This window comes from Astyanax mexicanus, chromosome 16, assembly GCF_023375975.1.
Source record: "Astyanax mexicanus isolate ESR-SI-001 chromosome 16, AstMex3_surface, whole genome shotgun sequence".
Lineage (NCBI taxonomy): Eukaryota > Metazoa > Chordata > Actinopteri > Characiformes > Acestrorhamphidae > Astyanax > Astyanax mexicanus.
Genome location: NC_064423.1, coordinates 10,680,056 through 10,697,523, shown reverse-complemented (window position 1 = coordinate 10,697,523; position 17,468 = coordinate 10,680,056). Strand labels below are relative to the sequence as shown.

At 36.8% G+C, this 17,468-nt stretch overlaps 1 protein-coding gene across 5 annotated transcripts in view; it reads right to left on the bottom strand.

Annotated features, from left to right (window-relative positions):
• The window catches only part of arnt2 (aryl-hydrocarbon receptor nuclear translocator 2), a 151,460-nt gene extending 137,259 nt beyond the window's left edge, over positions 1 to 14,201 (bottom strand). For 2 of the 5 annotated variants that reach the window (XM_022669503.2, XM_022669507.2), the window contains exon 1: positions 13,881 to 14,200. In XM_022669503.2, the coding sequence (XP_022525224.2) occupies positions 13,881 to 13,911 (31 nt within the window). In that variant the 5' untranslated portion in view covers positions 13,912 to 14,200. Of the gene's footprint in view, positions 1 to 13,565; positions 13,673 to 13,880 lie in introns of those variants that run through there. The other 3 variants (XM_022669504.2, XM_022669505.2, XM_022669506.2) reach the window with 3 other exon arrangements.
• Between the last annotated feature and the right edge of the window lie 3,267 nt (positions 14,202 to 17,468).

Sequence of the window (17,468 nt, the reverse complement as noted above, 5' to 3'; positions counted from 1 at the left end):
ACCTGTGACAGAAATAAAAAGGCTAACCTGTGACAGAAATAAAAAGGCTAACCTGTGACAGAAATAAAAAGGCTAACCTGTGACAGAAATAAAAATGCTAACCTGGGGCAATGTCAAAAAGGCTAACCTTTGACAGAAATAAAAATGCTAGCCTGGGACAATGCCAATTATGCTAACCAGGGACAGTGCCAAAAATACTCACCAGGGACACAACAAAAAAAAATGCTAACCTGAGGCAACGCCAAAAATGCTAACCTTGGAAAAAAAAGAAGGGAAATATTTTAAATGTATTCAACACAGTATATTGATATATATACATACATTTTAGAGATTATGCAGAGATATTTTGGCCTGATGCCTGGGGTACATATCACCAGTGTTTAAATTACAATATATACTGGTTTCTACTGGTGAGTAGATATGAAGAACAAAAAAAAAAGAAAAAATACCTGGATTTTATTCATTTTACTGCATTAATAGCCCTATAGAAATAAGTGCTAGATCTGTGCAATGCTGATCCAGGTGAATTTAGACCAAACTTCTATAGTTCATAAATATAAATGAATATAAATACTTTTTTAGCTACATTTAAAAAATAAATTAACCGATTAATCAAACTGTACTTCATGGATTAACTGTGCTTAAGATATATCAGATCTCTAAAACAGCAGGGGCTCCAGAGCGTGGATCAGAAATCTTCTTCCTGCCTCTTCTCTGTGTCTTTCAGTCTCTGCATACGCTCCATGCCTTCATAATCACATTGAGAGACCCCAGGTCAAACTCATTAATCCATCCTGAGGGACGGGAAGGTGCGGACGGCGTTCCCTCTCTCCTTTATCCGTCGTCACTCCTGTCACGCCTCTGCGGCTGCTTTTCCACTCAGCCTGGCCGTCGTAACGACCCGAGGTCTTTTCCTATTCATCACATCCCCGAAACCAAACGCCCCACGCGCCGCCGGGACGGGTCCCGCTGCCTCAGGCCCGCAGCTTTCATGTCTGCCCCCCTTTTCCCGGTAACACACGCCGGCGACAAATCCGCGTCATTGTGTATTCTGCATGAAAAGCACAGGCCGCAGGGAGGACCAGACGACTGCCTGAGAAAATTCCTCAATCAAATCAAATCACACCACTGTCTCTGCTGAAGCTCCATTCATCTCCTCACTCTGATGCTCTAATGCAGGATCCTATACAAAATATCTGCTTCATTTGTTCTTAATTATACCACAGTTAGTTCCGACCCTGCAACGTGATTGGCTGAGAGGCGTTTTATGAGTGACATTATCAGCCAGTAATGCACTGTAACCAAAGCTCTCCAGGTATTACTCCGCAACATACAGCTAGGGCTGCAACGAATGACTATTTTTGTAGTTGACTAATCTGCCAATTATTTGTTCGATTATTCAATTGTTCGATTAGTCGATTAGTTTTGCAGTACCATCACTGATTGGTGGAAACTTCACACTAGACCTCAAGCAGTTTGAACTGTGTCTCTCCACTCTTCCTCCAGACTCTGATCCCTTGATTTACAAATGAAATGTAAAATTTACTGATGATCAGTGATGGTTTGGAGAGACATGTCTGTCATCTGCTGGTGTTGATCCACTGTGTTTTATTATCAAGTCTAAAGTCAGTGCAGTTTTGTTTTCCCACAAAATCTTACAGCACTTCATGCTTCCTTCTGCTACTGACAAATTTTATGACGCACTGCCCACACTGATATAAAAGTACCAATTGGTCTTAAATAATATTCTAATTTTCTGATACACTGATTTTTGGGTTTCATTGGCTGTAAGCCATAATCATCAATAATGAAATAAAATAAACGCTAAATAGATCATTTTGTGTTTAATACACCTATATAATATATGAGTTTCACATTTTTAACTGAATTACTAAAATAAAGTAATTTTTTTAATGGCCCTGTAGAGTGTATATTGTTTTAATAGACATTATGCCTTATATTTCAATGGAGCTTAACAGGGCCGTTACCAATAAAACTCAGTAGATTTGATAACTAATCAATCAAGCTCTCTAGGCCTAGTTTACATAGAACTCACTAGACTTGGTATCAAAAGTCATCATTAGGCCTAGTTTAAACTGAGCTCATCAGATCTGATTTAAATCTAATTTACTAAGCTTGGTATCAAAAGACATCATTAGGCCTGGAAACAGCAGACACCATTTGGCCTGCCTTCATTATAATTCATTAGGCCCAGTATCAACAAACCTCCCAAAGCCTGGTATCAATAGAACTCATTAGTCCTTGTTTTAAACAGACGTCAATAGAGCCTGTATGAATCAAAACAACAGACAAAAGTCAATAGCCATGATATCAATTGAATATATAATTCCTGCTACCAATATAAATCACTAGGCCTGGCATAAAAAAAAAAAAAAACTCTATAGTTCTGGTATTATTAGACCTAGTTTGACATGATCCGTGAAATGCTCCCTGGCGCTGTCCAATAGCCATGATTGTAGGTCATCGTGACGGAGGAGCTGAAAAGAATCCGACAAACTCACGTAAGGACGTGGACGATGATTGGTTGGTGATGCTTAATTTGACCTAGGCTGTGTTCACATTACAAGCCACATTCCTCAAATCTGATTTTTTTTGCTCAGATCGGATTTAGCTATCTTGACGGTAGGGGTGGGCAATATTATATTGTATACAATATATCGTGACAGAAATATCATGATATTAAAAATCTATATTGTGACAATACGGATGTTCTGTCTTAAAAGTACTGTATTATTGACTGTTTTAAGTTTTTTTTAAGTATTTATTGTATGATTCTTTTAGTTAGCAGTTTATATCGTCGCTGTCCTATGAAAAACACTTCTCCATTTTTGTTAATTTTTAGTTACTACATAATTTAAACAGACAAACTGTCCCTTACACTGTGTCAAAATTTCTTAATGCAAAGACCAATAGAAACTCTTCAAAATGAACTGAAATAAACTCTTTTTTCAGTGACTTCCACTGAAAGATTACAATGTTTTTTCTGTTTTGGAGAGAAGTGTTTTTCATTGGACAGCGACGATATGCATGCACCAAATATTCTGCAATATTTTTTGCTGCATTATATTATTTTACACGGTATTATTTATTTTGCCACATTGTGATTATACCATTATACTATTTTCCCGATATTAATGAACTATTTTAGTTTTCCTATACCTGGTCTGAGGTTCATGTTCAGGTCGAGGAGGTGGAGAAAAACAAAAAAAAGGCCATGCAGTTTGCTTTTGCTGTTTTTGCAGCTATAGCCACACTAGTGCTGGACCCGAATATTCGGGTATTCAGATATTCACTCGTTGAGTAGGTATTCAGTTTTTAATTTTGGTATTCGGATATTTGTTTTCTTTCCTTTTCAGAGCTCCACCTCACTCTAACATCACACTTCTGTTCAGGTTAATAGCGGTATAAGATATAAGAGAGGCAAAATTCAGAGAAGTTTAGCTATTTGAAAGCATTTCAAATTGAGTGTAGACAAGACAAAGGCCAAATATGTGCCAAATATGTGATATTCAACTAGCATATCATGGTGGCACATCAAGCTTGAGGAGCCATCTAAATGCGGTAAGTATTATTTCTTGACGATGTAAAAAAACAAGATTATTCCTGCTAGCAAATATAGCTTTATGAAGCTGCTTCTGTCTGACATTAAGCCATGGTGTGGGGCAGCAGAAAATTAGGGGTTAAAGCTCAAAAAAAATCTGGAGTGGGGGGAAAGAAAGAAAAAAAAAAAAAAAACGGCCTATCACTGATCATTTCCGGCACCAATTTTTTTTCCCGTACTTTAATCCGTTTTTAATTCGTCTTTTTAAATACGAATATTCAAATATTTGCTACCAATCAGTGCCGAATATCGGGAGCTCAAAAAACACTAATCAGGCCAGCCCTAAGCCTCACAGCTGCACCAAGAGATGTGTTGGTGTGAGAGAGAAGCACATAGCGCATGCACAAAAGCAAAAAGACGCATAAATTCCAATGGATTGGATGCATATCTGATTTAGGAACACATATGAAAGTGACTCAAATCTGAATTTAAAAAAAAATCTGGTTTGCCACGTTCACAGTCATGAAACAATGAGATCTGAGCAAAAAAAAAAATCAGATTCGCGTCACTTTAGGCTGGTAATGTGAACATTGTGAGAGACAAAAACGTCATGTAGTTGCCCAAACCCAGATTGTTTGCAGACTGGAGCTGCTCAATCCTCTCTGTAATCTCAAAAACCAACGGGCCAGCACTCAAACCGCAGTCGTATCACATTCACCACAGAACAGAACACACAGCCCCTCTAAAACACGAGCCGAGGGGCCGGGCTGACTCACACTCACACACTCAAAATATGATCTCAGTAACTGCAGCTGCATTTCATGTCGAGGTACTAAAAATGAGTATGTGCTGAGTCTACGCCACCAGACTGAACGGAAAAATGTTGCCTAATTAAATTAAATTCATCCAACCCTCCAGTTCTCAAGCGCCGCGTCTGCAGACTGCAGGAGCTAGCCGAGCGCGAGCTTCTTCTCTGACTTTTAAACAAAGTGTCCTTCAGTTCCACTCCTGACAGCTGACTCTTCCCAGAATGCTCTCGCGCATTCTAAATCGTGCTCGGCAGCCCGGAGCCTCGACCAGGTGCTAATAACGCTCGCATTCTTTATTCATCTTCCCCCTATTTGCATTTCCAATGAGGTGGAGGAGGGAAGAAAACCGTCCGGTGGGGAAAGCAGCGTCAGTGGAAGTGAAGGAAGCACCGCAGATGCACCAGGAACACGGCGGAGGGTGTTTTCTGCTTAAAGGCAAAAAAGGGGAGTGGTCTGGTCACTGTTTTCCCTTGATATCACATCACTTCCTGTGCTGTTTGTCTCATGATTTAATGTCTTGCATTTGGTGACGTAAAGCTTGGATGGAGCTGCTTGATCATGGAAGAAACCCATTCCAAGAAGCTCTCTACACTCTACTGTTCTTGTGCTAATTTAAAGATCACATGAAATTTGGAGGTCTTTTTCTGCAATAAAATAACTTAACATTCTGAAAAATTTGAGGGCTTTGAAATTTCCTACAGAAGCTGCCTGTTTTCCAGGAGATTACATGTTCACAGTGGGCCACTGTGTTTTCCTACCAGCATTAAACGCAGCATCTGAAAATGTAATACCTACAACAACTTTAACAATAAATTTAAGACAATTTATGACCTTAATTACCCAGATTTAAATTGAAGACATTTTACGAATTTTTGAGGACCCACGGTAACCCTTTGTATGTTGGATAATGTAACTTGCTTAGAAATTGCCCAGATAGCCTGGTGTTTGTGTGCATCACTGTATGCCCAGATATGGATTGGCACGCTGGATGCAGTCCTCCAGGTGGATGGTAGTTCCGGTTGAGAGTACGCTGTGCACAATTGGCTGCTGTATTCTGAGCATCCCTGACTAACTGACCGCTAATGTTAACTAGCTTTACGCTAACATTAGTTCTATCCCTGGTAACTAATCATTTCAAATCAGTAACAGGAATCAAACCCAAATTCTGCAGGTTTGAAAATAGACATGAAAACTACACACATAATGAAACAAAAGGTTTGGAGAACATGTTTGATTTGTATTCAGAAAAATATAGATTTTAAAATGATGTTCAGAAAAGAGTCAATTTTACGATTTTACTCATTATATTGTGACATTAGCAGATTAACTTTTAAAAATATATTTTTTCGATTACAATTACGCTCTCAGTAACGGTTCTTATCAAACAGGAAAGCTTTTTATGTAACGCTTGAACAGACATCCTCACGATTCCCTGGTGTAACGCAACGTAAAACGTTGATACTATACTATATATGTTCCCAGTATACTCCTGACACTTTGGATTAAGAACTATTTAATGCCCACAACAGCTGCACAATATAGTATTTTTTTTTACATTGCAAATGTTTTCTATAATAAATATTAAGATATTAAACAATGCAGGGCCCATGACCCCCACCCGTGCTCTGTCTCACGTCCAGACCGATCAAGAGCTTAGTCAGCGCCGAGCAGTGTATATATATAAAAAAAAAACAGAGGTAAACAGCAAAACAACAGTAATGCCTTTTATCAGGCATTTAAATGGCTTTTAAAAAGGCAAGAAAAAAGCTGCAATTTTCTTAACTTACTTAACACTCTCTGGCTTCCTCTGTCTTTTTTTCTGAAGAAACGACTTTAAATACTTTTAATAGTTACAGTTATCAGTGTTTGTGTCTTTTTCTAGAATCTAGACAAGAGTTTTGGTTTTGTACATTGTAATTAGGGGTGGGCGATATGGCCCTAAAATAATATCACGATATTTCCTGGTATTTTCGTGATAGCGATACTCTTGGCGATATGACAAAACTTTTTTTTTTTTATTATTTAAAAAAAATACACCATATACTGCAAGAACATATATAGAACAATGATCAAGAACAAAAATATTTTATTATTACATACAATATAATACTGCACACCTCTAAGTGAGACATAAAAAAAAATACAAGAATTTTATCAGATTTGTAACAGAAGTCAATGATCCAGAATGTCATGATAATTATAATAATAATGCTCTCCAAATATCTCCATATATCCAGGATTAAAGTAAAATAAATGATACTGGGCAGATACAATCTATCTCTAGTAGATATATAATGGGAAATGGGATGGGTGATATGGCACGATATTTTATCCATTTCCAAAGCTTAAATGTCAAAAATAAAGGGGAAAAAAGGGGAGCGTTCTAAAGCTTTTAACCGGACTATTGCTGTAAGAATTTGATTGCAGCGACAAGCAAATTAAAAAAAGTCCAGGATGTTAAAAGATCCCGTCTTAAACTCCATAATTCACAAAAGTATTAGATGGAGCATCATGTTTTTTATGCTACAAAGAGTTCTATTCTATTGGCAGAACATCTCTACAAATGCATGCACATGTCAGAAATGGGTGCAACATAAAGTAGCTGAATATATTCATTAGAAGGATTATCCACAACATTTGGGCATATAGTGTTAATCTGAGCTTTAATTAGCTTAAGGTCTATTTGGACTGACACCGTTATTCCCTCACCTGTTCCTTTCCTTTACCTGTTCTAAACAGTATTCAAATGCAAGAACTGCATTAGGTTATTAAAAAAGTTAGTATAAACAAGTGTTTCCATTAAGTTTTGATCATTTAAGATCATATCAGATCATCGTTTCATAGCCTAGGAGCTGTTTGCTCACTAGCCGACCACTCAACATGACCAAAATAGCACCAAACAGACGCCTACATGATCGTGACTACCATGACATATGCTAACAGCCTGAACAAGACAGCAGAAGCACAGGATGTGCATTCATACAACAGTATTTATACTGTGCTGAAAACAAATAGAATGAGCTCAATTACTATGAATTAGAATACAATATACTGTTAAAATTAAAAAAAAAAAAAAAGACAACGTAAGTGAAACGGACACATAAAGAGATAGGCCTACCTAAGGAAAAGCTGTACAGTGGCTTCAAACGTGGCTTTCCCATTGTGTCACCTTACAACCACAAAACTAAATGGATTTTATTGAGATTTTATTAATATAGACCAACACAAAGTAGCACATCATTGTGAAGTGGAACGAAAATGATACATGGTGACTTACAGTGATTGGACAATGAAACTAAAACACCTGGTTTTAGACCACAATAATTTATTGTGGTGACGGACAGTTCTGGTGGAAACAGATTATATCTGGCATGACTTGAGCTTCCTATCCCCTTGACTAGCCGGGGCAGCGGTAGTGTATTGGGCCGCAAATCTGACAACAACCTACTTTCCATCACCCCATGTTTAATTCCTTATTGTTAAAGCCCTTACTGTAGCTCATAACGTTACAAACCCTGTATTGTGGACCAAATTTTACATATCCTCTTTTGTGGTCCAAACTTTATCACCATACTTTAAACAAAATAAATATACAGTCATATTAAAAAGTTTGGGCACCCCTATTAATCTTAATCATTCTTAGTTCTAAATATTTGGGTGTTTGTAACAGCCATTTCAGTTTGATATATCTAATAACTAGGGGTGGGCAATATTATATCGTATACAATATATCGTGACACAGAAATATCATGATATTAAAAATCCATATCGTGATAATAGGGCTGTTCTGTCTTAAAAGTAGTCTATTATTTACTGTGAAGCATTAGGTTTATTTATTGTATAATTGTTTTAGTTTGCAGTTTATATGCATGCACTAAATATTCTGCTGCATTATTTGCTGCTAGGGCTGGACCCGAATATTCGGGTATTCGGATATTCGTTCGTTGAGTAGGTATTCGGTTTTTAATTTTGGTATTCGGATATTCGTTTTTTTTCTCCTTTCCAGAGTTCCACCTCACTCTAACCACTTCTGTTCTCGCGGGTCCCGTCAGAATATCTTGCGCGCGGGACAGAACTGAACTGTTATTGGCTGGAGCGGGAGTTTAATCCAGACGATGCGGGAGCAAATTAATAAATAGTTAAGAAAACTGTAATAATTGTAAAAAAAAAAAAACCTAAAGAAAACTCTCAACGCGCAGGATGGACCGACACACACACGCACACACCGATGGTGTTTGGACTGGGGTAAGGAACGGGACCACACTATTCAGCGCTGCTGTTTTAATAAATATATAAGTAAATTTGAAGCATTAAATGTAGTTTATTTAATTTATATTAGGAACGTGGGGCGGGAGCGGCAGAAATGTGTATGTGGCGGGCGGGCGCGGGATTAAAAGAAGCAATTTTTTTGCGGCGCGGTAACGAGACAGAAACGCGGGAGCGTGGAAGAGTGGGTTTAAAAATCAGTCTCGCGCAGACATGATAAAAAAAAATGCAGGCTCTTCGAAACTGATTTATATAATAAAACGTAAGGGGTAATGTGGCAACAGTAGGGGCTAAATCGGTTACAAAAGCCTGGCCTACAAAAATGATGTCTGAACGAATTTCCTCTTATCTAATATAATTTAACACCGAAATAGACCAAGTACAATAACGTCCTTAACAATGACTTTCCTCTACTCTAATATAATTTAACATGGTTTAAAAATATAAAATAATTTCTAAACAAACAAAATATTTAATATTGAGCTTATAGCCCAAGTGCAAAAATACAAAATCAGTAATATGCCCTGCACGATCCTTTAACCGAAATAGACCAAGTACAGTTTACAATGACTGTCCTCTAATATAATCAACAATGTTTAAGAATATAAAATACTTCCTGAACAAACGTTTCTTTTGTTTGTTTTTTTTTAAGCAAATAACCTAAGTGTGAAAACACAAACAGCAATTTACTGGGCTGGCTTGCGCAGCGGAGAAACCGTGCAGCAGCAGCCTCCTAGCCTGCTTACGCAGCGGATAAGCCGCGGTGTAGGGCAGCAGAAATTCCGGGATGAAAACACAAAGAAATCTGGGCTAAAAACACAGAAAAAATATGAGGTGAAAACACAAAAATCCGGGATAAAAACACCAAAAATCCGGGGTGAATATGTCTCGTCGGTCAGAGCAAATTGAACATTTTTCAGTGGATTAAAGGGGCCGTGATTTGCTTTTTTTTTTTTTTTTTTTACCTCTTTTTTAAAAAACGAATATTCGAATATTCGCTTCGAATCAGTGCCGAATATCCGGAGCTCAAAAAACGCTATTCGGGCCAGCCCTATTTGCTGCATTATATTATTTTATGCTATATTATTTATTTTGCCACATTATGATTATACTGTTATACTATTACACTATATTCCTGAAATGAATGAATTATTTTAGTTTTCCTATATCTCCAAGTATATCGTTATCGCAAAAATACCCTGAAATATCATGATATTATTTTAGAGCCATATCGCCCACCCCTACTAATAACTGATGGACACAGTACAATAAACCTCATTTCAATCCTGAAATATTACTAACAGAAAATGTGCAATATGCATTAAACCAAAATTTGACCGGTGCAAAAGTATGGGCACCCTTATCATTTTATTGATTTGAATACTCCTAACTACTTTTTACTGACTCACTGAAGCACAAAATTGGTTTGGTAACCTCATTGAGCTTTGAACTTCATAGCCAGGTGTATCCAACCATGAGAAAAGGTATTTAAGGTGGCCAATTGCCAGTTGTTCTCCTATTTGAATCTCCTAAATCTCCTGTAAGTCAACATTTATAACAACAGTATAAATGTATACATTTTTTCAATTTATCTTATTTGGTGCATTTAGTGCACTTAGTGCATTTTATTGTTTTGCTTTTTCTTATTCTTTTGACTACTTTAACAGTCTGCAAATGTTTCTTGCTTACTTTTGTTTACTTTTTACATATTACACATACAACTCTGGAAAAAAATAAGAGACCACTTCAGCTTCTGAATGAGTTTCTCTGATTTTGCTATTTATATGTATTTGTTTTAAGTAAAATGAACATAGCCATTTTATTCAATAAACTACAGACAACATTCCTCCCAAACTCTGAATAAAATATTTAGAGCATTTATTAGCAGAAAATGAGAAATGGCTGAATTAAGAAAAAAGTGCAGAGCTATCAGACCTCAAATAATGCCAAAAAAAATACTCATATTCATAAAGTTTTAAGAGTTCAGAAATCAATATTTGGTGGAATAACCCTGTTTTTTAATCACAGTTTTCACGCATCTTGGCATCATGTTCTCCTCCACCAGTCTTACACACTGCTTTTGGATTCAAGCAGTTCAGCTTGGTTTCCAGAGGTTTGCAATTTGATAAAATCAAAGAAACTCGTCGTTTTTAAGTGGCCTCTTATTTTTTTCCAGGGCTGTATATGCACGCTCACCATGATAAATAAATATGACCATTCCAGCACTCCCCCTCCAACTGTAAACAAACAGTAAATGTGTTTCCTCAGTTTTAGGCCAAGACAGACTGAAGCAGGCAGTTCTTAACTAAACGAATACTCCAGACAGGCAGGCAGGCCTAAGACCACCTTCCACCAGGAATCAACAGGCACAGCCAGCAAGCCCCGCTAATCCCAAGCTCCGGCTTCTATAGGCACAAAGCAAAAACCAGCCACCAGCTGGACCATAATGGAGATCCGAGCAGAGCCAAGCAGAGCGGCGCAGAGCTGATCACGTAGTGCATTGTGGTAAATGTATTCAGACCCTGATTTGCATTAGAGGACTTTAGAGAGCAGCTCGCACTGCAGAGCTGAAGTGCATAAAGTGTGGGTGGGCAATACAATGATATTTTAACATATTGTGATACATTTTGTAATCATGAAACACAATAAGTGTGTGCCATTTCATATCATACGCATAGGCAATGATATCGCCCAAAATCCTGACATGATGAAAAAAATCTATATTGTGACATTGCGATAGGTTTCTTAAGAAAAAGCAGCTTGTTCTGTAATTATTTTGATATTTAATGTATTTATTTTGAATTGTTTGTTTCAGGTTTACATGCACTAAATACAGCTCTGTAAAAAAAAATAATAAGAGACCACTTCAGTTTTTGAATCAGTTTCTCTGATTTTTCTATTTATAGGTATATGTTTGAGTAGACAACCTTTCTCCCAAATTCCAAATAAAAATATTATAAATTTAGTGCATTTTTTTTACAGAAAATGAGAAAGCGTTCAGACCTCAAATAACACAAATAAAACAAGTTTAATTTAATAAAGTTTTAAGAATACAGAAATCAATATTTGTTGGAACAACCCTGGTTTTTAATTACAGATTTTATGCATCTTGGCATCATGTTCTCCTCCACCAGTCTTGCACACTGCTTTTGGATAACTTTATGCTGCTTTACTCCTGGTGCAAAAATTCAAGCAGTTCAGCTTGGTTTGATGGCTTGGGATCATCCATCTTCCTCTTGATTATTTTCCAGAGGTTTTCAATTTGGTAAAATTAAAGAAAATCTTTAATTTTAAGTGGCCTCTTATTTTTTCCAGAGCTGTGTGTTGTATTTGTAGTGTATGTAGAATATGAAGTTTTGTGGTAGATATTTTGTTTTTGTTACACTGTTTTCATTTACACAAAATTGTTTTGATGTAGTAGAATATTCCTGAAAATAATAAAAAATCAATGTTTTGCCATATTGCCAAGAATATAGTCATCACAAACATACCCAAATAATATTGTGATTTTATTCTACTCTATTCATACACAATTTATTGTGACACAGAAATCTTGTGATAATGACCACATTGTGTCTTGAAAACTGTCTATTATTTCCTGTGCACTTTTAAAGACATTTTTTTTATATACATTTATTTTTGGACCACATTGCCTACTCCTAGAACACAATACACTTTAACAAGCATATAGTGTATATTGTCAGTGCTTAAAAGTACACCATGTGACTGTATATTTGATTACAGCAAAGTGTAGCAAACTGTAATAAACGTTACTGGAATATGCATATAAATCTGTGTAACTACGGCATTTTGTGTGCATGTCAAAATCTCATAAATACTGTCCATAATGAAAATATCTTTACATATCGAGACCCAATCGTTTTACTTTATTTCTTTATTGAGTTTGACGATTTAGCTAAACCAACAAGTTTGACCATGCTGGTTCAGCAATGAGTCCAAACATGACAAACATGTTCAAGTTCTTCGACCACCAAGATCAACATGTTTTAGCCTTAACCAGACCAATCCAGACAACTATAAATATGATGAAGCTTGGGCTTTCTGGTTCATTAGCATAATCCATGTTACCAAGCTAGACAACAAGCATGACCAATCTGGATGACCAGTAAAAACAGCAAAACCAGCAAAAACTGGTTGAGCAACACGAGCAACATTACCAATTTGAAGAACCAGTATAACTAAGCTTGATCACCAAGTCCAAGCTATATGACCAGCATAAACAGGGTGGGCAACCAGCATGACCAAGCTTGACAATGAATGCAGGCAGGTTCTTCAAAAAAAAACAAGCTGGTTGCCCATTTAGACTAAAGTTGGGTGACCAGCATTACCAGCAATACCAACCAAGTCCAAAGTGGTTGACCACCAATACCTAATCATGACTAAAATAAAACACCTTCGACTGACCAGCATAGCCAACATGACCAAGCTAGCTGACCATCAAGACCACGTTAATCAAATAGTATGACCAAGCTTGGCAAATATGACCAAGCAGGTCAACCAACATTACCAGCAAGCCAAGATGGCTAATAGAACACCCAGACCAATATGACCAAGCTGGTGGACCAACAAAACCATGCTGGTTGCCCATCAAGATCATGACCTAGCAGTACAACTTGACTACCAGACCCAACATGATCAACCAGCATGGTCTTGTTTGGCAACCAACATGGTCATGTTGGATCTGGTAGTTGTGAGCCTCAAAACCAACATGCCCATGCTCGTTGCCCAACAAGACCAACATGATGACCATGCTGGATGACCACCAAGACCAAAATGACCATGTTATAACCAACCATTACCAAAATCAACTGCAACATATGGTCGACAAGCATCAACAGCTTGGCAAACATCAAACCCATCACACACCATTATAATTCAGACCTGGTTAACCATCTAGCCAAGCTTACCAGTACAGGGAACGTTCTCCTCTGGATAATCAGCTTACCAACCATTAAAGATCATCTCAGAGCCTGTGAGAGCAGTGATCAGCTGAAGCTGGTGTTAGTGTGGATGTTAAAGCAGGGCTGGCACAGCGAGGAAGAGGAGGTGATGAAGGATCAGGAGCAGGAGGAGAAACAGGAGGAGGAGGAGGAGGAGGAGGGGTGATGCTCCCTCTTCACCCACCGATCCTTTCTTTTGTTACCGGGAAAACGTCACTCGCGCAGGAGCACCGGAGCCAGTCTCCCCCGATCAAACCCTCGATAATCAAAGATCAGACTTACCGGAGGGGTTCACCGCGGCGGGGGTCGCCATGCTCCGCTGCTCGCCGGAGAAAAACGGACACAACAATAATAACAGCAGCGGCGGCGGCGTCGGTAAGCCCGGGGATCTGGACGGTGGTGACGCACGCAGCGAGTGGCGAGCTCCGGGCCAGCAGCTCGAGCCGCCCGATCGCGGGGCGGAGGGTGTAGGAGGGGCGGGCGGGTGTTTACCGCGGGCTGTGTGGGTTGATGGCCGTGCCGCCCTGCTGTACGGAGCCCTGGCTCTGCTGCTGCGGAGCTTCGCTACAGAAAAAATAACGCAAGATGTCTGAAAGGTGCGGAAACACCGCGAGACTTCAGCCTGCATACATTACCGCGCGCCCTGCTGGGCATGCGCTCATTACACACAAGCGCGCGCGCGCAGCTCCGCGCGGGACAGCTATAGTGCAGCTTTTAGAGAATGTAAGAAAGAACAGTTAAATACATTTTTAATCAATTTACTAATTAATACAGTTCAAAACACAAAAATAAGATTAGGTAACGGGTTTGGTGTAGGTTTGAATGTGTTAAAAATATATAAATATATCTAAAATCACTCAATCAGATTTTTTTTGTTTAAGTACAAATATATTAACACAATCGTGTTTGGATCACATTTCTTTTATTTACTTATGAAAACATGTTTGATATATGTTTTAATTTGATAAAATATTTTTATCTAAATAAAAATATATATGTTTAGTAGCACAAAATATATATTTAGCAAAAATATTTTATTTTATTTTACAAAGATCTACTATTTATATACTTAGCCCCACTATTATAGCTTAGCAGCACTACTACAATGCTGATTGATTTACTTACAAAAATATATCAAATTTTAATATATTTTAAAATTAAATTAATTTGAAAAAAAACACATATGCACACATATTAATTAATTAATAAAACAAATTCTAAAGAAAAAAAATGTTTGCTCACAAACAATTATTGTTTTTTAACAAAGCAAAAAACAAGAAAAATTAATTCTGTGTTGAAAAAAGTGCATAGTCAAAAATTGTTAATTTACTTCTGAAAATGAACATGCATTATATATTTAGTAAGCAAAAGCCAAAATTCGCCAATAATGTTAGATTAAATTTATTTTACATAGATATATGATTTATTTTCTAAGCACTACTTAAATGATTTTTAGAGCACAAATCTTTCATTCACTTACAAAAATCTATCAAATTATTTTTAATTATAAAATGATAAATAAATACTCGCATATATAGGTTTATATTAATATATAAAGTATATAAATAAATTTTTAGTGCAACATTTAGAGCACAGTTGCCATTTCTTTTTTTTTTTACAATTTGGAATTTTAAAGGTTGAAATAAGCAAATTTAAAGTAAAACAAAATCTTTATTTACAAAGCAAACACTTGAATTATTTTGGTGATAGTTGTAAAAACCATACTTATTCATTTTCTAATAAAAAATGATGGCCAATTCACTGTCATTTGCAACTTTAGAGAACTTTAAATAATATTATTAATTTAATTAGCAGTATGTGTTAAATTCATTTATTGCGAAATTGTTATTTATTTATAAAACGGCATGTTTTTAATAAAAATAAATTATTTTCTACAAACAATTATAATTTACTTAGTAAGTAAAATATTTTATATGTGCACGTGTTTATATTCTGCTCATTTTTATTTTCTCTGTAAATTTTTGTTTTTATTTTATTTACTCAGCATACTGTATATGTTATTGACATGTAACTCAGATTCAAGCTGTCTTGTCAGTCCAGACTTTGAAAGTCTGCCCACAATGAACTCTATTACACACACTAAAGACTCCACCAACACTAGACTAGACCTCCTGGACATTGCTGATCATGTGACGTTTCAGCGTTCTAACTCACCAAGCTTCTAATTACACACACCTGGTCCTATTAGTATAAATACCCCCCTGTTTCTGTTTCTTTGGCTTTGTGGCCCAGTATTAAATCTAGTTCTATTTCTTCTACTGTGTGGTTCATTTGTTTATTGCACTTATGTTTCAGACTCAGTTCTCTATTTCTTACTCCTCTGACTATCCCTGTAAGTTAGTTTTCTTTATTAATAAACTTTGTGTTTGGTTAATTACCCCAAAACTTAACCTTAAACTCTACACAAACCTAAAACTTACCTTTTTAAATCTAAATCTTAAATCTAGTCCTGGTCTTGGTCCTAATAATAACATTAACCACTGTAGAGAATAAGCAGATAGTTTGTTACCAATTTTAAAATGTACATTCATTCTACCATTTATGGTGCTAAACTTTAAAGCAGAGTTTTAAACTCTTAAACTCCACTTTAGGCTCATCAAGTTCAGACAGAAGAGGGCTCTTTTGGATTTGGAGGCCAAGGACACCTGATCCAAGACAATTTAAACTGTATTTCCACAGGGCTTTCCTCATTAATCTGCTGCTGTAATCCAGTCAGATGTATTCCATGAATAGACCCTTATTGAGGTCATTATCCTACAGAATCCACAGGCGCTCTTTTAGTCTGCTTTTAGTTACTTCCAGCGAGTTTAGCAGAGCATCTGCGTGTGTGTGATGTTTAATACGCCACATCACAGAAAGAGGAAAGGGCTTCTGATGGTGTAAAAAACTCATTGAACCCAAAATTCTATAAATGACTGAAATGTTTGTCTGACCAGCTTCTGTACCACAGTCCTGCTCTGTGCTTATTACAGAGTCTGCTGTTTGTTCCAGGCTTGTGGTCAGCTCTATATAAACTGAAACATCTCACTGGCTGCCATTCCCCGTTATGCCCCAGTGACCTTCAAAGTGGAAATTTTAATGTGTGCTTTATAATACAACCTCAAAGCCAAAGCAGGAATCATTATAATAAATGCAAAACTAAGTGTTTCTGTAACATTTACTTCATATTTTTTTGGATTGCAGACTAAAGTATAGACCAAAGATATGTTGTGTTTTTTTTCTGGTGAACTTGATAATATTTGTTAATATATATATATATAAAAAACTAATATTTTTTTAAGCATTTAGGTGCTCTTATCTGGGGTGATGTTAACTAACTGTGGTGTCTAAGGCTGGTAACTCTGGTGAACTTATCCAGTGCAACAGAGGTAACTCTTGTTCTATTCTTCCTTCCCTCTGGTGTTCCTGATGAGAGCCAGTTTTATCATAAAGTTTCTGATGGTCTTTTTGACTGCGCTCGAGCATACGTTCCAAAGTTGTTGAAATGTTTCGGATTGACTGACCCTCACTTCTTAAAGTCTTAACGTTTTTTTTGCCGTAATCTAAATTAGAATATTACTTCAATAGAGCTATTTACTGTATACCAGTAACTCTACCTCTTTACAACTCTACAACTGATGCTGTCAAACATTAAACACGTTAAGAGACAAGAAATTCAAGTCATCAACTCTTGATAAGTTCAGCACAGCTGTTAACTGAATGCTATTCCAGCCAATATGCACAAAGCTGTCATCTAAGCAAGGGGTGCTATTGTGAAGAATCTAAAATATAAAACATGTTTGTTTACAAACATAATATCATAGTTTGGATATATTTTAAAATAATGAAAAAACCTTAATATATGACTGA